Source organism: Antedon mediterranea, chromosome 8, assembly GCF_964355755.1.
Source record: "Antedon mediterranea chromosome 8, ecAntMedi1.1, whole genome shotgun sequence".
NCBI lineage: Eukaryota > Metazoa > Echinodermata > Crinoidea > Comatulida > Antedonidae > Antedon > Antedon mediterranea.
The window spans coordinates 17044771-17066046 of NC_092677.1; the positions used below are offsets into that span (position 1 = coordinate 17044771).

A 21276-nucleotide genomic window follows, 5' to 3' on the forward strand; every position below is an offset into this window, starting at 1 on the left:
CGACCGACATCTATTTGTCTAAAGTAGAGCGTTTCTTTGATTGAATAATTTTTTTTATATTATAACACAAGTTCATTTTGGATTTTCAGTAAATTACCAATGGTTTATTCAAAGTCAAACTGTAACTAATCCCTCACTATTCAATCAAAATGTTATTATACTACTATATTGTTGAAAAATGGATTGCGTGACATGAAAATAGATTGATAGTAAAATGTAATAAAGACACGTTCTTGTCTGGTTATTAGGTATGCATGCTCTGATAAAGCTAAAGGATTATTTTTGTAGCGTTCCATTTAAAATAGATTTTATTACAAAGAAATATTTTGGTTGTGAAGGTCGTTTTAACAATTAGGCTAATATCAAAACATTCAACAATGATAAAATGCCCTGCAACTCTGTAACTACTTTATGACTAAGCCTATCAAGTTCCGTGTCCGGATGGTATACGATGAAATGGAACTCAATTTCAATTTAGTGGCAGAAACAACATTTAGTATGAAATTAATTAAGGCTGTTGCCCGGGCCACAAGGGAAACACAGTGACAGTGGGACAGTGACCCAAATACTTAGTGTCCGAACCCCCCCCCCCCCCCCCCCCCCTTGACAGATCCTGGCTACGGCCCTGCAGATCTTTACCAAATTAAAACCACAGATAAGGACCACTCAATTTCGGATGCAATCCAAACTAGGATCCCAATTATGGACAACATTTTCATACCAGCTGCTAGTGTTTAATATGTGCTAGAATCAATTAGGCCTATCTTTCTCTTGAACCATCATTTTCATTGTTATCACGCAAAAACATTCGAACAACGTTTGTCGTGTATTTTCACCTTCATCGTATTTGAGAATTATTATAATTATTACTTCAGAATTAAAGGTGACCTTGAACTTACTATGAAAGCTGCTGCAATGTGGATATGGAATCATATGCAAATTAAGCATATCGGATGAAGTATACACATTTTTAAAAGAGCGTGGGTGGTGGTGGTGGTGGCGGTTGGTGAGAGGTATGTATTAGCGCCACTGTTACCGTTGGTGGCGCTATGTTAGTAACCGGCGTCGAAATTAAAACGATAGTTCAACGTGCATCATGGCTGACGCTACTGCTCGATCGTTGCAGTTCGAGTACAAAGCGGTAAGAATGATAATTGCTAACGTCTATTTATAAATTTAATAGCAATAATAATATACAAACAACAATTTTAAATAAAAATGATTTGTTTTATAAGGTTAGGTCTAGTAGGCTAGGCCTAGTCGACGATCTGGTCATGCCAAACGGCACAACCACCACCATCCATGTGTTCGGTTCCTTCCCGAGCGAGATGTTGGTCGCCCTCTCTTCTTTTGATATATTTCCTAGGCCTGCACCACCTAGCCTAGGCGGCTTTCATTATTGACAAAGCTGGAGTCCTTTTATTCACATTTATTTAGGCCTAGTTACTAAGCTAGGGCAGGCCTACTAGGCCCCTAGTCTATTGAATTTAAATAAAAAATACAACAATTTTAAAAAAAAGATTGATCCAATCAATTCAATATATTGAATATTTAGGCCTAAACTAATAATAATATAAAAGCTCAGCTCAACAATCAGTCAAAAAATAAAATAAATTTATAATAAAATTAAAAAGCCTATTCAGCCTAGCTAGCCTACTAGGCCTACTTAATACTATCTAGACCTATCTAAAGCCTTTCACGGACACAAATCAAACAGCTTTAATAGAACGCAATGCTCCGTTTAAAGTATAACCGTTTTATTCAATGATTGAATATGTGTGTATGGTACTTAATGTATGGTAACTGAAAATAACAGAAAGTAAAATTCCTTCAAATTGATATTCAAATACAGTAGTACACATGAAATACTTTAAATCTTGCTATCATATGAATATGATTATATATGCTATATTGTTAATTAAATTGTTACATAGTTTGTTGTTTACACAGGGGTTTCGTTAGTAGCCGGCAACCGGTGCATTCGACCGTCTACTTTGACATTTTCGCCGGCTACTTTCTGTCTACTTAGGCCTACACGGCCTAGCCTAGGCTAGCTCCCGGCGCGAGTACTTTTATTAATCAAGAACAATACGTACATGTTTGTTGTATTTATTACGTTCTCGCGACGACACAATGATTAAAATAGGATTGTAATTAAATATTTAAAGACCCCTTCCCTGCAATTTTGGACGTTTTTTGGAAAATAATACATATATATCACTTTAAAAACATTAAACCATGTCATTCCTTGTCTTAAATGTACGTTTTATGGTAAATTATGATAAAAAGTGAGAAACAATGCACTACCTAAGTAGCTCGCGGCGATCGACCTCTCGTGGACGGTCTTAGGCCTAGCCTAGCTAGGCTTAGTTTTGTAGGCCTAGCTGGTAAACATCGGTAACGTACGAACATCGTACGCTACCTATATACCTAGCCTGACGTTGTATAGTTGCTGCATTAATTGTCTTTCTATTTTTGCCAGACTCCGTTGATACAAATTGGGGAAAACCCGGTATTTTCGCTGAAAAGTTAGGAGTCTTCCATTTGTTTTGGCCTCACGATCGATCGAAAAGTGGGCGAATTACAGGTGAAAAACAAAAATATCAATCCGCGCGCAATGCATTTTGGGATTTATAGCGGGCCGCTATAATTATTAGAATCGACTTATTTTTCACATTTTTAACCGTTTAAAGACGAAAAAAGTTATCGCAATAGGATCATATAGTATTATTTTTACATTAAATATAGTTTGTGATCTTAAATTAGATCTAAAAAACGTAGGGAATGGGGCTTTAATCAATTATTTTACCATGTAATATCTGTACACGAAAGGGACCTAAAACTCCCTGACCTATCTATGGAATTTTCATTTGAAACTTTTCGCACTGTGTGTGTGTAGCATGCGTTTCCGAGGCATTGTTAGAATCCTTCAACCGTGACGACCATACACCAACGCGATTCTCTTAAAATGACATCATATGATGTACTGATATTAATTTTCGGTGGTTGAGCCTCTCAGAATTTCACGAAAATTCTTTTAAACATGTAAAAATTAGATATTTTTTATGATATACGATTTATCTATAAACAACTCGAATTATAAACTACCTAATATTTCGAGAAAATAAAACATTTTTAGCACTATATTATCTTGGCGTAGGAAAACAAATTTTAATTTGTGAGAGGCTCAACCACGCTGAAGGTATAGTGGGGGAAGTCCCCTCCTGGACCGCATGTAGCCGTTTTGCGTTGAAAATTGTCGTACGGGCTTGTGTGGTTCGTGTCGTTAACTGTATCATATAGTTAATATGATGCATTAGAAATCAAACTTTTATGATCTTTTAGATTAATAATTAGACACCAAAGTAATTTTTTCATAGTATTTATTCTCAGAGTAATTAGGTATCCCAATGAAAGCGCACAGAGGGGTATCACTTTTGAAATATTGACGAAATTCGAAAAAGTAGTACAGTATGACTTTGATGTTAAATAAATCGTATTCAATCTTAATTAATACTTACAAAATTTATATTGTTTGAAAGTACTTGTTTTAATCTATGTATAAGTGTGTTTATAATTAAAATTAATGAATTAGTTGCCGAGAAAATGCGATTTTAAAACGGTTCTAAAATCCCGTCGAGCCGATTTCCGCGCGTTGAAAACCTCATCGGAAAATCCCCATCAGTTTGAAAACACGATCGCACGATTACCATTGGAGCTATCGGATTAATTTTTGTTGTATGTTATCAGGCTTTAAATAAGCTTTAATTTGATACGAAAATCGTCTTCTATAAATAGGTTTTTCGTAACGAAAAGTCAATTTTTGTGACAAAAATCCAATTTTGATTCACCGTTTATGGAAAAATATTATGGATTTTGGTATTAAATTATAGCTAAATCTACATTGAAATCGATAAAACATAGTTTACAAACGTATTGTGCATGGTAATTGTGCGAACTACATTTTAAAATGGTGCATGAGGCGTAAATCCCGTTTAAAGATCCAACCATTATAATCCGGTGAATATTATAGTGAGTAAAATATTGTACTCTAAAATACGCGCGTGTTTGTTGTGGCGTTTTCCGTTAAATACATTAATGCACCCTATCAGCGAATGGTACGTTCCATATTTTGAACACGTTGTTTAGTTTTCCTCGCTCGAGTTCGACCGGCTCGACGCGAGATGTGTGACAGCAGCGATGTCGGAGATTGACATGTCCTTTTCCGTCGTAGAATACCTGGTTTTACACATTAATTTAACAACTTAAAATTGATGTAATGTGCGGAAGATTTATTATGCAAGTATACAATGCAAATGCGTTAGGTTAAAATGTACCAAGGAAATTTATTAAGCTAATTTACCAACGTTACATTTGACTCTGTATACGGCGGCCGAAAGTCATTAACTGCGACCGAAATACTTTAAGGGGAGCGACTACTGATCGCGAGTAAGCCGTGACTTGGCCTAAACTTTAGCTCCGTATTTCAATTTATTAACGTAATAATACGAAAAGAAAACAATTTTTATAATTTTATATACTGTATACTATTCAGGTAAACAATTAATTGTTTTAATTAACATTGATTATTTTAAATGAGTTTATTTTGACCCATATTGTGCGTTTGCCTTAAAAGAGCATATCTTACTTAGCAGCCCGGCTTAGATTTGGTGTCATAATCATATGGGCCTAAAATCTTGTTTTACGTATTCAAAAGTTATATATAATAGTATTTATGATTGAAATTATAAAAAAAATGGGCGTTAAATGCTTTCCTACCACTTTGCGGACCAATAATTTAAAAAATAGGTTTCGTTGAGGCTCCAAAAAAAATAGAGTTGTACAACTCTGTGATATCTATAGGTTTAACAAAATTCAAAACTTTTAACTAATTATTGTAAAAGTTATAACCTTTTAAAAATGCTTCCAATTTCAACTGCAAAAAAACACCATTTTTAGGCAAAAAATCGTATATTTTTTTACCACTTTAAATAACCATAACTTTAGAACGGGTAATCGGATTTCAATCATTTAAATTGCAAAATGCTAATTACATTAAGTTCTTTATGGTTAACTGAAAGAAAATGTAAAAAAATTAATCTGAATTTTTTCATTGGGATACCTAGAGTAATTGATAATCAAAAATTGTTTACTAGGCCTAGTGAAGAAAAATAGCACGTCAAAGAAATCGCGCGCATAGTAACGTATCGTACAGTAGTTGAATCGTGGAAAGCAAAATACTGCTCTGGGACGCGTGCCTCTCCGATTCCCTAATAATAGACCTAGCCTAGGCCCTATATTATTATTATTAATAATATATAATAATATTATTGAACTTCCTAACGTCATAAAATAAGGAACCATGCATTTTAAATTAATAAAGTACATAACAAATGGGAGTAAAATAATTGCTAAATACGACGGGCCAAAAAAGTTTCGTGCGTTTATATGTTGTTATTGTTATGCTATTTTTTTGTAATTAGTATTTTTTTTTAAACACAAATATGCAGGGGGTTTTTTTCTCAAATATTTAATATACATAAATGCAATAAAAATAAATATATTTATTTCAAATTAAGCATATATTTATGTGTCTGTAAACTAGTTTAAATGACCTATATAGCTCTAGAAAGCCCCGACCGGGGGCCCTTGGCGGCCCCCAGCCAATGGTTGTTCGCTTCGCTCACAAAGTTATTTATTTAGGACTTCTAAATTCTCCTGTTACTTTTTTTTTCTCCTCCTACTTAAAACCTTAATGCAACCCCTGTTACATACAGTATCTTTTATAGTATGACATAACTTACAAAGCTGTGAGCCTATGGATGCAGCACAATGAAAAACATCTGTGAATTTCTACTGTTAAACTTTAATACCTATGAAGGAAAAAACTATAACTGACAATCTGTGTGCATACTGTGTGATAACTAGTTCACCCTTCGAACTATACACAATCAAAACTATTATATAGATTCTCAAAATGCAATAACATTAATATCCATATTTATCCTAAATATATCTAAAACAAGCTGATTCAACAATTATAGTGATTTATCCATTTTAAACTAATATTTCTTACCTACAAAGGTACGACTGAAGTTTATGACTGATTTATCTAACTATAGGCAAAACAGTGCGAAAAGTTACAATATGAAACGCCACAAATATTGTATGGAAGGCAACTGCGGCCAGCATAAAGCCCAATATTTAATAAGTTAGTTAAAATTTGACTTGTTTGTAACAAGTGCAGTGACAATCCCATTTATTTTTTTCTTCAAATAGAACTCAAATCTTGTACTTCAAGCTGATCGAAGATTTACAGATAAACGTCACAGAGATGAGCCTACAGGAGAGGTTATGTCCCTCACTGGCAAGCTGCTGGGGACATCAATGGGCGATAAAGCTAAGCGTTCGAAACCACCAGTAGCAGAAGATAAACGTGCAAAGTAAGATTTAATTTTAACTAAAACTCATAGATTATTTATAGTGTATGCAGAGATGTAACATCCTATACTGTACGATCAGGTCTCTGACCCTCTATTAAAAGTCTTTTTAAAAATTGGGTGGGTAGAGACGATAAGTACAGTAGAAGAAAATAGTGAGTTTAAAAAAAAAAAAAATTGCCTAAGAATGAACAAAATCATTTGATCCCTAGTCCTATACCACACCATTACGCCAACCTACCAGATCTGTATTAATCTTGTAGATAAGTGACCAATCAATTCAATTCTACTGACGGAACTGTAATCACTTCATATCATCATGTTTTTTATTTTGCATTTTTTATGACAATTCAATAATATTTACTTGGTATCAAAATTTTATTACAATGTATGAACTAGAAAACCACTCCGGAGTGCATACCTCCGCCTACTGTAAAATCCTCCTACATAAGATTTCTCCGGGAAAATATATATTAATCAGTATATATGTATGTGTCTTGATGATGTGTGATTTAGGCTAATTTCACTACAAGCATGTGTATGCGAATTTGGTGTAATGGTTTATGTAACCAGCCTTTCAACTAACAATAGATTCTGTTGACTAACAATAGAACAGCAACGCCAAAAACAAGCGGGTGAATTTGAAAAGAAATAGGTTTTTTAAAATTACTCGCATCAAAAAACCTGTAAATTAAATCAATTTTATGCTTTAAAATTACAAATCACAAATTATAGCTCTTTCACTATGTAGGCCTATTTACACAACCATAATGCTACCCCTCTAGCCTACTCTTCTTAATTAAAAGATGTTGAATCCATGTCTAGCGACGGTCGGGGGTTGGTTGCATCTTTCTTTTTTTTTTTTTTCGAGAATTATGGGGGGTGACTAGCCACCCTATTCACCCCCTAGATCCGCCACTCACCTACTACTCAGATCATGACATGATTTCTGTGGGTGATGCATGAATACTAATGGAGAAACATAAATATGATGTCTAAGGCTATTTTAATGAACACTTACAATGAAAATGTGAAGAGATCTACAGTATGGTGTGTGGTTTTCATGCATACAATGTTGACCAACAGTAAAATATTCCAAACCACAAAACTTGATGAACATTGTATTTTTCTACAGAAAATATACTTCTTCAGAACCTTGAACTTCATCAGAGCCTTGTTATTTATAACATTCCAATCCACATATTTTTAAATTATTAAAACCAGTATTTCATACATTTTATTAAATTAATAGCACTTTTCACAATTTCCAGCAAACCTGTTTATAACTACACTACCTTGTTCCAAGTTGTAACCAGTAGTTATAAACAGGTTTGCTGGAAATTTTCTTTCCTTTATTGCCTACAACCAAGAATGACAAGAACAAATAAAAAAAAGGCTGAACACACGATTTCAATTTGAAAAAGATACTTATTACTTTATCATAATAAGGCCTACTCTTTTTCCTCTTTTGGAATTAATGGTGAATCTAACGCCAACAGCAAATCCTCATCACTCTCACTTGGTTTTAAAAAGGTGGCTTCGGAGAGACCCAGACTAATTTCACATTTAGGCTCTACGGTTGTTTTACTGCTTGAAGCTTGGTTTCGTTTTTTTGATTCGGCTGTTTGAATTCGAAGCTGCCTCTTTAGTCCCTCAATTTCGACAGCTTGAGATTTTATTCTCGAAGCACAGTCAGACAAAGTCTGCTCAATCACTTTCCCTGTTCTTTCTGCTGTATTTCTTAACTTCCTGTCAGTAATTTTGACAATCAGAGCGATGCCGTTTAGATGCAGCTTCTACAGTATTTGTTTTAGAAGATCCTCGTTCATTTTGATCAATCTATTGAAAGCGAATTGAACAGTGAACTAAACCTAACATCCAATTAAACACTAAATTGACCTTAAACTTGTATACACGAACTCCTAGAACTTCAAAGATGGGAGATTTTAAACTAATCTCAAATTTTCTTAAACGCTTCTTTTATACTCTTTCAGTGAAACCATTGACCTATTAAAAGTCGATATCTGCTATTTTATAGTTCTAGACCATGACTTGATACAAAGGAACAGGTGACACCGCTTATTTTGACTACTGTACTTAACATTTTATTTATTCAGTAGAATATACATGTGCATTAAAAAATTTGAACCTGGTAGTTAAAAATGATTATGCTGACAAAGTATCACCAGATAACACCAGAGAGTTGCTCTAGCCTATTAAACAGTGCGTAAGTATCTATTTGTTCAAACAAACACCCCTTCCCAAACCCACCCCTGCTCGGTGCGCACCTCGTTTGCCACTTTCGTGGCCACCAACCCCCACCACCCTCCCCATCGTCAGATCCTAGATCCGCCAACTGTAGGTATCATGAACGCTAGTAGTGGTACACACGTGCTGTGGTAGGCGCGTTGATTTGTTGATGGAAACCAAATTGTGCCATACATTTTACAACGTTATGATCTGGCTTATCCAAAAGGTTGTAGTTAAAGTCGCCCAAGGTACATTTCAATACATTTCTTTGCAATGACTGGACCAAAGCTTGCAGTCGGTCCAAGAAGACTAAGGAGTTCATAGACGGTAGTCTGTAGACGGTCACAATGTTGATTTTCCTGTCACATTTGGTCACGGATACTGCTGTGTACTATATTCCACTCACAGTCGTTGGCAATTGTTCTGGTCTAACTGCACTTAAAGCCATCGTCATGATACCGCCCCATCCTGGTGTGGAGCATCTATCAGTTCGGAAAGAGATGATGCTAGGAAGTATCAGTACTTTCACCAAGCTTCTGGCCATCACGCAAATATGTTTCCACAAAGGACAGAACATCACCATCATTTAATGCTACATCTACCTGCATGTCCTTTACATGCTCTAGGTATGACCTGATGTTCAAAAACTTGATCACCACTGTAATGTCAAATAAAACCGAAGTTTTTGCGAATTTTGTGTTTTGACCTTATTGTATGGTAGTAATTTGGAATCATTGGAATCAAAATTGTGAACGCTATAGTGATGACAAACAAACGAACACACACATACACAAACCACACCGATCAACATACATAGCCAATTTTCAAACAATTAACAAACACAATCGATTACATATACCTCCTTGGCGGGGGTAAAAAATTAAACAAAAATGATGTTTTTTCAGTAGCCTTAACCCACATTTGGACTATATTTTTGTAGAAAAAAGAAAGAAGAATCCAGATACGATGTAGACAAATTCAAAGGACAAACATTGCTATCAGAAGGCATTGAAGATTTAGGTGGCATCTTCTACAAACCCAAGACACCAGCAACTAAAGCTACTTATGAGGCCTTACTCAGCTTCATTCAGGCTGCTATAGGAGATCAGGTATGCCTAGTCTGAAGTACCCAGAACTTTTGACTCCTTGATTTCAGATACACTATTTACCAACTCTGCCTGAAAAGGTGCGGTACAGAATATATTTTACAAAGTAGAAAAGATTTTGAGCCCTTTGGACAAAAATAAATGGTTCCTAAAAGACTTGATTTATTTCTTTTATACTAGACCAGGAGACAATCCCCTACTTCTCTCGAATATTGTACGAAGTTCTTTTTCATATACTGTATGTGTGGAATGTACTTACTTTAGGTCTCATCCGAAGGACTAAGCAATGAGTTGAGAGTAGTTTGCTGAAAAGAAACAAGCCATACTTTTCCGTAAAAGGTCTTTCATATCTGTTCCGGTGCGTGCAAATCAAATCGTACATCAATGATTCGTTTTCACAACGCTCCACATGACTATGCGCCAATATGCGTAGATGAAGGCCTTCTGAAAACATTGACGTTCAATTTGATGTGCCAGATCGGAACAGGTGTGAAAGACCTTTCACGCGAGTCACTTTCTCCACTCAGTAAATGAGTACCTCTGGTGGTGGAGTCAAACAGAATTGCGCTGATTACTATCTGCATAATTATGGAAGCTCTGAGCATTAAGTGCTATATAAGATTGACTTATATTTGGCCTTCTGTAATCTCATACTGTTTTAAATTGATTATTTTTGAAGCCACGTGATGTATTGTGTGGTGCAGCTGATGAGGTATTGGCTACACTTAAGACGGAGGGAACCCGTGGCAAAGACAAAAAGCGTGAGCTGGAAGGGCTCTTGGGAAACCTGGCAGAAGAGAGGTTTGCATTGCTTGTCAACCTTGGAAAGAAGATTACAGATTTTACCACTGAAAAAGACCAAAAGCCAATAGGTATGTAACCTACACGTTAACTATCGCAATTCTTTCAGAGAGTTTGAACATTAGGGATCCGGGAACAAATTCTTAAACTTTTAATAACAGTATTTGTGTTCGCACCTGGAAAAAGCTTCTCTATTTGTTTTCTTTTGAATCTTGCATGAATATAAGTAGACAGGCAATAGATATTTGTATCAATCTCTTTTTATTCACTAAATAATAAATTAGATCATATGTTTTTTTTTTTTAAATTTAGATGAAGATATTGATGATACTCTTGGCATTAATGTACAGTTTCAGGAATCAGATGATGAGGTTTGTAAAAATTGGTTTCTGGCATCATATTTTCATACGGATCATTGAAAACCTGACATGGATTATATTCCTGGGCCTAGAAAGTCATGGAAAATTTCATGAGAAGCTTGTGTTGAAAAGCTTAACTTTAAGTCCATAGCGGCAATGATCTTTGAAATGTCGCATGCAAATAGAAATTAATTATTATAATATCCTAATTGATCAGTTAATTACTTTATTATTTACAGCAAGGTGATGGTGTTTACGCAGAAGTGAAGGAAGGATCGGACGACAGTGAAGAGGAAAATGTTGAAGACACTCTACTTGATGTCACTCTCAAAACAAGTGTAGGTTGAAATATATTGCTAAACTATACAATGTACATTTAAGGTGTATGATATGAAAATTAAAGGATTCCAGAAGAGGAAGGAATTGTGTACTCATCGGGATATGTGATTTTCCCTATTAGGTCCATGAAGAAGGCACAATGTACAGATTCTTCAACTGAGGTCTAGCCAATATTGAACCTGCTAGTATAAAATATGGTCAAGTGACTTTGTACATAAACATTTATAACGGATCTTAAATGTGAAAACATTTTCATCTGGTTTTATTTAGTAACGAGATAGAGCTTTTGAATTATAAGCCAGTAAAATAACTTGCGTGTCAGTTTTGTCAACATGTCGGCTAGATTTTGTCGGTTGTTATGTGTTACTACCGATTGTGCTCCTTTCCAGCCACTGGATAGTTTTGATGTGTACTCTAATTATAAAGTATCCGTTCGTTTTAAACATTGACATTTAAATAAATAAGAGTTTTAACTGTTACTGTTTCCAGCTTGGCGGTGGTGATGACCTGCTATCAAAGACAGAAAAGGGTCTGCACCCAAGAGACATAGGTGCATACTGGCTACAGAAAGAGTTGAGCAGGTTTTATGATGACCCTAATGTATCACAACAAAGGTCTAATGAAGTCCTTACAATTCTGCAGGTAAGACTAGATATCTCCCCTGAATTCTAAGCAGAGGGTGGAAGGTGATATGAGAGAACAGTTACTAGGAACATTCTATCCATTTGAAAGTACAAGATTAATGTCCTAGAAGGAGGAAAGGGATCCTAAAACAGTTACTACTAGGAAAGGACTATCTATTTCCCACTGAACATATAAGAATAATATCCTATGTTTTAATTAGAGGGTGGGAAGAGATATGTGGGAACAGTTATACTAGAAGCAGACTATGTCTTTCCCACTAAATATTTGATTTTACATTTCTTTTGTTTTGGTAGTCTGGTGTAAGCGATGGTCAGTGTGAAAACCAGCTGGTTATGCTACTTGGACATGAACAATTTCATTTTATCAAGATCTTACGGCAGCATCGTCAAATGAGTAAGTACTCTAGCTTTCCATCAGTAGCTATTCATAAGTCATGTTTATTATATATTGCAAAGAAATATATCATTATGTTAATACAGGTCATTTAAAATATGGAAAATCATGGAATTACTAAAATGTTTTTTAAGCTTTCATAAGAGAGTTGTGGAAAGAAACATAATAAGATAGACAATTTGCTTTTTCATTGGACACCATTTGTACTATTATTTTGCTTTTCTATAAGTTTTAAACTTTTTTAAAGTGGAAAAAGCAGATGATCAGTACGTTGCCTATGTATGTCAAAGGTCAGAGTTCATGATTTTCCAATCTCTAATATCACTATTTATATCTGTGTATTGTAGTTCTTTATTGCACGCTTTTGGCAAAAGCTCAAAATGATTCAGAGAGGTCAAAGATCGAGGAAAAGATGAAGGTAACACCAGAACTTGCCATCATCCTGGAAAAATTGACAGAAACTGACCAAGAGGATTTAGTCCGAGAAGAAAGAGCCAGGAAAATTGCCGCCAGAAAGTCGAAGGTTGATGCTGACATTGAAGAAGCCATGGAGGTTGACCAAGAAACGGTAAGGCTTTGTTTCTGACTGTTTCTCTAGAATTTCAAGGTCATATTTCTTAAGATTCTACTTACTTACAGTACAGGACAGAATTATTGCAAAAATCCCAACGCATTCAACACGTTGTCGTTGCGTTGTGTTTGCGTTGCGTTGAACGGCTTTCAACGTTTAGTTGTTTATTCAACGAAAGTCATTATCAGCATGTCAAGTAAACAATTAGTTATTTCAACGCTAGCTGCTGCAGCGCTAGACTGGCCGATTGCACGCCTGAACGATCAGTAACAACAACAGGCAAAATACCTATCGGCAGTCACTACCAGATATTTTAATATAAATAAAAAATATATATGAAGCTTAGATATATTTTTAAGTATTGAACGGACAGTTACCAAGTAAAACACACAGTGATATTTCCCAGTGTTTAGTGAAGGAAAACATCGAATAATAAGGTCGATGCCAAGTCTAACAGTTAACACTGTACTGTAGGCCTTCCGGGGGGAAAACACGATCTCACGTCGTAAAATCAAACAACGTGGAAATTACTGACATCAACACACGAGGCCGCCACCCTGGTTTCCTCAAGAAAAACACCACGTGTGTTATGACGTATTTAACGATCGTTAATGACGACGAAGTAATTAATTTTATTTAGGCCTACATTTTTTAGCTGTTCGAGATTCAAGAGATAAAGTAAAAATATTGTTTCTCTATTTTGGTTTTTATTTTATAATTGTCCCATTGTTTGTTGTAATGTAATTTGAAAGAACTAAAAAATTTGACGTGTCCGACACCCATGAACCAATTTAAATCTTTATAAATCGAACAACATTACATTTTTAAGTACAAAAAGCGTTTTGAATACGTTAACAATAGAGCGTGTTGAATGTGTTGAACCCGTTGACCGTTCATTGACGACGTTAAACAATTGAATCCCATAGCGTTGAACGCGTTGAAAACGTTGCGCGTTTTGAAAAGCATCACACTGTAAACTGATTTAAATGTTGGCTGTTCGCTCGCATATTCTCGCAACTCCCATCCCATTCATACAGTTTCAGGAGGAGGCCAATATAATTATATTAAGAAACAAAACAATAGTATGTTACAGAGAAAACGCCTAAACCTCGCCTGTAATAATATATTGTCTTGCATCAGAATAAAGTGGTTCTTTATTCTGAATTGTTTGGTTATTCAAATATTTGTGGGTTACACCTTGGCGTGAATAATATGTTATGGCACAGGTTTTGATTTTAAAGAAAACGCCTAAAATTGCCTATTGTCATCAAATTGGTCATTCCTATTTCTTGGTTATTATATTTAACGCTTTTCTCTGCATGGGTTACGTTAGGCATCACAATAATTAATTTATAATATAATACATGATAATGATATATTTATGGATAATAATAAAACTAAACGATTTTTTCCCTTTTAATTACGCGTTATTTCATAATGAATGAACTCTTCACCTTTCGATCAGTTCGTCCCTCACGTCACGAAAAGCATGCGTGAAAAAGACGACGACCATGCTGGATCGTTATGTTGGTGGTGTATTGTTGCCTTCCATGGCGGCGGGTGTAGGCTACGTTGTTTTTATAAATAATCGAGAAAAATGTAGTACAGTACTGCGAAGTTTTTAGTTTGGAAATAATTAATTACGATGTGACCTAGCCTCCAAGATTCACCGCCGCCTTAACTTTGGTATTTAATACTCCAGTTAATATAGGCACACAGTAATTAAGGACATGACCACTACTTTTAACTGCGATGGCAGACGCGGCTCATATACACACGGGGCCTACTCGTTAGTAGTAGGCCTAGCCTAGTGTAATATATTAAGCTAGGTTTCCGCGGAAAAATACACATTATGTTTGTTTTCTTAAATATTTGTAATACTGTATTTTATACTATTACTACTACTACTAATACACACTGGCAATCTGTAAATACCATACGAATCCGATTGTTTGTTATTTCAACGCAAACTCAACGCAACACATTGTGTTGGTTGAATAAACAGTTCAACGAACTCAACACTTTCAACGCCAACGGACAACGCAGTTTCAACGCGTTGTCAACACTTTAACAATGCGTTGAATGCGTTCAAAATCTGCAATAATTCTGTCCGGTACTGTAGGGCTCTTAAGTATGGAGTAAGCAAGAACCAGTGTTCTCCCCAGGCCTTTGAAGCGTCACGGTACCGTGACGCTTGGGTTCCCTACCGTGACGCTTTACGGTCGGCCGTGACGCTTAAAACCTTATCCGTGACGCTTAAAAATATCAACCACAACAATCTAAAAATAGATTAACAGGCAGATACGGTACTTTCTCTAGAGCTGAGGCGCGGCATGCATAAAGAGCCTAATGCATACGAGACACGTGACATGACCACTAGACGAAAAACAAAAGACTGCGTAACAAAGTGTTAAACAACTGAGACTCGGTTTCACCGGCCGCCGCCGAGAGATGTAAACACGTGTTTTGTTACTGCCATGTCTCTCTTTTGATCTCTAGTATTTGGCTGTTGTCTAAAATGTAGTAACTTGTATATTGTAAATAAAGTAAATGATTGCATTGTATTGTTTTTCTTGTAAAAATGTTGTGTATTAAAAATAAATATCGATGATATTATTATTTTCAATATCACACTGAATTAATCGACTCTATCGGTAGGATTTACTCTTTCGTCGGTAACATACGCACGTCATCAAATGATTTCTAGGCGTATCGTATAATACATTCAAGAAGGCTACGATCGTTTTCCTATTTGCTAGTGCGCTAAAGTCTTATTTCACTTAACTTAAGGTACATTTGTACATCGGTGCTAGAATGTTTTAGGCCCTACTTCGTGAGAAAGTCTAGTGACAAGGGATGTCACATGGTATTGTGATATCAGTACTGCGATCAGTGTTCTCCCCAGGATTCAAATCAAGCGTCACGCTTCGGCCCCCTTCCCCTCCGACAATAAGTACTTGAGTCACAGCGCCACCATGGTTGGGGCTGTGACGAAGCGATTTTTGGTAATTTACACCCTAGATGGCCGGAAATGACATTTATGTTGAATGACACCTCTGGTTTGGCCGGAAATAACACTTATAGCGCGCTAGCAAACAACAAAACGATCGTAGTCAACTTTTTCCGCCGGTAAACATACGCGAAGAAACATTTTTTGCGTTCATTACGAACGTCAGGGAGAAGCCCCAATGAAAAAAATAGGCCTAATCTATTAGCCTACTCATCAGTAGGACAACTCTAGTTGGCCGGAAACAAAACTTTATAGCGCACTAGCAAACAGTAAAACCATCGTAGCATACTTTTTCCGCCAGTAAACATACGCGATAAAAAAATGTTTTTGCGTTCAATACGAACGTCAAGGGGAATTCCCCGATGAAATAAAACTAGGCCTACTTATGAGTAGGACAACTCTGTAGTTGGCCGGAAAGACACTTCATAGCGCGCTAGCAAACCGCACGATCGTAGCCTGCTTTTTCCGCCGGTAAACATACGTGATAAGAAACATTTTTTGCGTTCATTACGAACGTCAAGGGGAATTCCCCGATGAAATAAAAAATGCCTACTCATCAGTAGGTCAACTCTGTAGTTGGCCGGAAAGGACACTTCATAGCGCGCTAGCAAACAGCCCGATTGAGCCTGATTACATAATTATGGTTTTTTTAAACACTTAAATTTCCTTTACAGACAATGTTACCAAAACAAGTGTTAGAAATCGATGACCTTATATTTGCGCAAGGAGGGCATATGATGGCTAACAAGAGATGTCACTTGCCAGATGGATCATTCAGGAAGGAAAGGAAAGGTTATGAAGAGGTTCATGTACCCGCACTCAAACCAAAGCCATTCGAAGAGAATGAGGTGAAATCAGTGAATATATATTGATCAGTTACACATTCATGCTCAAGTTCAGCTAAAACAAAGACAATTATAACAACTCGGAAACATGTTTTTTATTAGATAAATCATGAATGATTCCACCGATTAAAATTAAAATAATTGTTAAAAATGGTGAGGCATTTGATAAATACTCAAACTGTCTTAAAATGGTCTGACATGTTTCCTTGAACAAACAAATCTATAACTTGCCATATGATTGTTTGTTGTGTACGTTCCTTGTTTTTTATCATGCTAATTACTTCCTCATTTACATACAACCTGTCCTATTGGTATATAAGTACTCTAGGCGTTGTTTTCTGTTGTGATGATGAGAAATGTTTTTTATTCAATTCAACACACATTTATTTCATCAAAATAGCATACAAATAATACAGGGCATGAAATGAGGACCAACCTAAAAGTAAACTTGTCTCAGTTGGCCCTTTAACATGGTTACAAAAAAGTACCACAGCTCTTATTCTTTTTTAACAATACTCATCTATTTCAGTCATTGGTTGCTATTGAACGCCTGCCAAAATATGCACAGCCTGCCTTTGAAGGCTTCAAGAGTTTGAATCGAATTCAGAGTCGACTCTACAAAACAGCAATGGAGAGTGATGAGAATGTACTGCTCTGTGCCCCTACGGTATGTATTTACCTTTGTATTTGATGTACAATATGAGGCTACCATTTTTAAAAAACAATACATTTCTAACTTAACCGAAGTACATTACAGTACTTGAGAGAATTCAATATCACTCATGCTTTTTATTAATAATAGTTCATTCTTATATAGCGCATATATGCAAGCTCTCAATGCACATTAATGGGTCTTCAATCTAAGCATATATACAGTCACTGTAACATGGTGCTCTGTCATCAGTTAAAAACATGAAAGAAGTATTCACTAAAAACCGAGGGTGTCCATAATGGTTTATTACAAAGAACAACAGGATTAAGAACAATCATCAAATCTTGTCTTTTTTCATAATAGGGAGCTGGTAAAACCAATGTCGCCTTATTGACCATTTTACGAGAGATAGGCAGAAATATCAACATGGACGGTACCATCAACGTAGATGCCTTTAAAATTATCTACATAGCTCCAATGAGATCTCTGGTACAAGAAATGGTTGGTAACTTTAATAAGGTGAGTATGTTGAGCCAGGGTGGATAGATGGGTAGAAACAAACATGTGTCTAGTTGGCCTAAGTAAGCAATATATTTTATACACCTGGGAATCATTATATTATGGGGGTTACACCTGTGATTGTTGGCATTCCATTCAGTGTCCATACTCTTAATTACTCTAAGGCTCTTTCTACACTATCACACTCGTTTGACAAAAAAAGTCTGATGTGCCCTAATATGGTAGTGATATGACATCAACGTGTACATTTATGGGCACATCACATTTTTTCCACCTAAAGTTTGTTTGTGTAAATAGAGCATTAAACTAAGAAGATCAAGGAAGTTTCTATGTGCATTGTAGTTAAATACTATGCTGGAGTATGCATGAAAATTGTCATCATAGTATGTTTATTTTGTAGTTAGACTGGCCATATTATTGGGACTAAAGTAGAGAAAATAAAAAATAAATTATAACAAATTAACATTATTTTTTATTGCAGAGGCTCAGCACTTATGGAATTACTGTGTCTGAATTGACTGGTGATCATCAACTGAGCAAAGACCAGATCCACGGAACACAAATCATTGTCTGTACTCCAGAGAAATGGGATATTATTACTCGTAAAGGAGGAGAGAAAACATACACACAGCTAGTCCGTCTCATAATTATTGTAGGTTTAAATTTTACGTGAGTTTGGTGCATGCATGGTTAAGGTGAAACACAACGAACTAACTCATTGCTTATGTTAGTTCTAATTAAAGATCAGCGTGGCATTGTTTTCTTTTTATTTTATGTTCTTAGAGTCAAAAGAAAAGAATGTTTTTGAAAATAATTTCAGTTTTACTTGATTTTTGTACTATACATTATAGGATTGTGTTTAGTATAATAGGCAATTTTTTCTGTAATAAAGTGTGACATGGCTTTTTAGGAATCAAAACCTAAAATAATTTTGAAAAATAGAACCAGAGTTCACTAAACGGTATATAGAGTAACTAGAATTGAGAAAGAGAGTTGTAACAGTGAGTGGCCGAGCGGTTAAGGCAGTGGAACCGTAATCCAGCCGTGACATCGAAAAAGTTTTGAGGCTCACGCCATGGTTCCGGTGGTAGAACACGCCTTCTCAGATGAGGACAATAAACTGTAGGTCCAGTTTACACACATTGCTTGTGTGCACTTTAAAGAACCTAGTATATCTTTCGAGATTAGTAGGGAGTTACCCCGGTGTACAAGTTCACACTCAGTCACTGTGTTGTGGACAGATGAGAGAGCACCTTTTAGCAGCTCACTGACATGACGCGACCCTTAGGGAGAGACATGTAGTATAAAAGTGAAAATCCACATCGCATAGAAGCTTTTTGCATTATACGCTATACAAATTTAAAACCATTTACATATTCGTTTATTAAATTTTGTTTATATTTTCTGCAGGATGAAATTCATTTGCTACACGATGACAGAGGACCTGTCTTGGAGTCTGTTATTGCCAGGTAAGGAATGTATGCATCTGTCTGTTGGGTTTTTGATTATATTTTAGTTGTTTTGTGTGACTTTAGTATAATAAACAAACCCTCTGGACATTCAAATTGCAATCTATCATTTCATTGGTTGATTGTGGAATAGAAGGAGGAATAGTAACTAAGCAACAAAAGAGCAGGACTCAGGTTGTCAGTCTTGAGTTCTGTACTCAGTTCACTTGACAAAACGTTTACAGTAACCTAGCAACAAAGAGCAGAACTTGATAATCATTCATTCAACAAAATTTATATTATTTTTTGAAATTTCTAGAACCATACGCAATATTGAGACATCGCAAGAAGAGGTACGACTTGTCGGACTTAGTGCCACGTTGCCTAACTACCAAGACGTGGCTACGTTCTTGCGCGTTAAATCAGATAAGGGTTTGTTTTTCTTTGACAACAGTTTTCGTCCAGTTCCTCTTGAGCAGCAGTACATTGGTATCACAGAGAAGAAAGCTTTGAAGCGTTTTCAGTTGATGAATGAAATTGTTTATGAGAAAGTTATGGACCATGCTGGTAAAAATCAGGTAAGTTAAATGGATGCAGAAGTTAGATTAGATTATTTAAAGTTTTTATCTTGTTCACACTTCAAAAAACCTTTTTAAAATAAAGCTATTAAGTGAGAGTTGCAGTGGATGTCTATTTTTAATTTGTAGATCAACCATTTATTAGATTCATTTTATCCTTTGTTGACAAAGAATTTAGAAAATAAACTAAAATGTCTGCTGTTGTTTTGAACATAAATGAAGATTGATATTTGTAGTTCCAATTAAATTCAACAAACCATCGCTTCAATTCACAGGTTCTAGTGTTTGTGCATTCACGTAAAGAAACTGGTAAGACAGCCAGAGCTATACGTGATATGTGTTTGGAGCACGACACCCTAGGCCAGTTCCTGCGTGAAGGCTCTGCTTCTACTGAAGTGCTGAGGGCTGAGAGTGAGCATGCAGAGGTAGGTAATTGGCTATGTGCCTTCTGTCACATGTGTGAACTGCCATTTGAAAATCAGTAGGTTAGGTTAGGATAATAGTCATTAAACAACCCTATGTGTGTATGCTGTAGACTTGCTCAACAGTACAATAGATTTTCATGTGATATATTAATCATTATTAGTTTAAAAACATAGTGACAATCTTCAAACTTTTGTTTACGGAGATAAAACAGACATTGTAATGTAATGATGTTCAGTCATCAATTTTAATAAAACACTAATTTTTTTCTTTTCAGAATCTTGAGTTGAAAGATCTACTTCCATATGGATTTGCCATCCATCATGCCGGAATGAACAGACTGGACAGATCCCTTGTTGAAGATCTGTTTGCAGATAGACACATCCAAGTGTTGGTTTCAACAGCGACATTGGCCTGGGGTGTCAACCTGCCAGCACATACTGTTATCATTAAAGGAACACAGGTAAGCATTTTGATTATTGATTAAGTATGTATGGGTAATTTTCTTGCAGTTATATAGTACTTGTTGCAACCAGTAGTACTAAATTAGCCATGAGAAAAAAATCACTATCATTCTATTAACTGTTTCCAGCTTACATGGTGGTAGATTCTCACTCATTCCATACTACTATTACCAGATCTACAGTGTCAACTCACATTTCTCCAATTTGATTCTCAGACTTTCCTTTTCTACCTCATCTTTCTATATGATAACAGTAAATAGCACATAAAACAAAAACAAAGTATCACATAGATAATAGCAATTATTGTTTGAAGGTATGCATGGCGAAATCAAATGTTGATATAAAGGTGTCATTACACCATGTGTATTAGTTCTAAAAAATCATCAAACGTTGAGAGGCTTAACAGTTCGTTTCAAAACTACTACACATGGTG

General features: G+C 35.8%; 1 protein-coding gene across 1 annotated transcript in view; it reads left to right on the forward strand.

Annotated features, from left to right (window-relative positions):
• The first annotated feature begins 1030 nt into the window (after window positions 1-1030).
• LOC140056058 (U5 small nuclear ribonucleoprotein 200 kDa helicase-like) overlaps window positions 1031-21276 on the forward strand; it is a 32892-nt gene continuing 12646 nt past the window's right edge. Inside the window, exons 1-17 of the mRNA XM_072101293.1 lie at window positions 1031-1141; window positions 6280-6443; window positions 9631-9799; window positions 10476-10668; window positions 10910-10968; window positions 11196-11294; window positions 11785-11937; window positions 12234-12333; window positions 12681-12901; window positions 16589-16762; window positions 17289-17426; window positions 17775-17930; window positions 18412-18582; window positions 19341-19399; window positions 19698-19956; window positions 20232-20381; window positions 20657-20842. Coding sequence (XP_071957394.1) covers window positions 1097-1141; window positions 6280-6443; window positions 9631-9799; window positions 10476-10668; window positions 10910-10968; window positions 11196-11294; window positions 11785-11937; window positions 12234-12333; window positions 12681-12901; window positions 16589-16762; window positions 17289-17426; window positions 17775-17930; window positions 18412-18582; window positions 19341-19399; window positions 19698-19956; window positions 20232-20381; window positions 20657-20842 — 2496 coding nt within the window. The 5' untranslated portion in view covers window positions 1031-1096. The remainder of the gene's footprint in view (window positions 1142-6279; window positions 6444-9630; window positions 9800-10475; window positions 10669-10909; window positions 10969-11195; window positions 11295-11784; window positions 11938-12233; window positions 12334-12680; window positions 12902-16588; window positions 16763-17288; window positions 17427-17774; window positions 17931-18411; window positions 18583-19340; window positions 19400-19697; window positions 19957-20231; window positions 20382-20656; window positions 20843-21276) is intronic.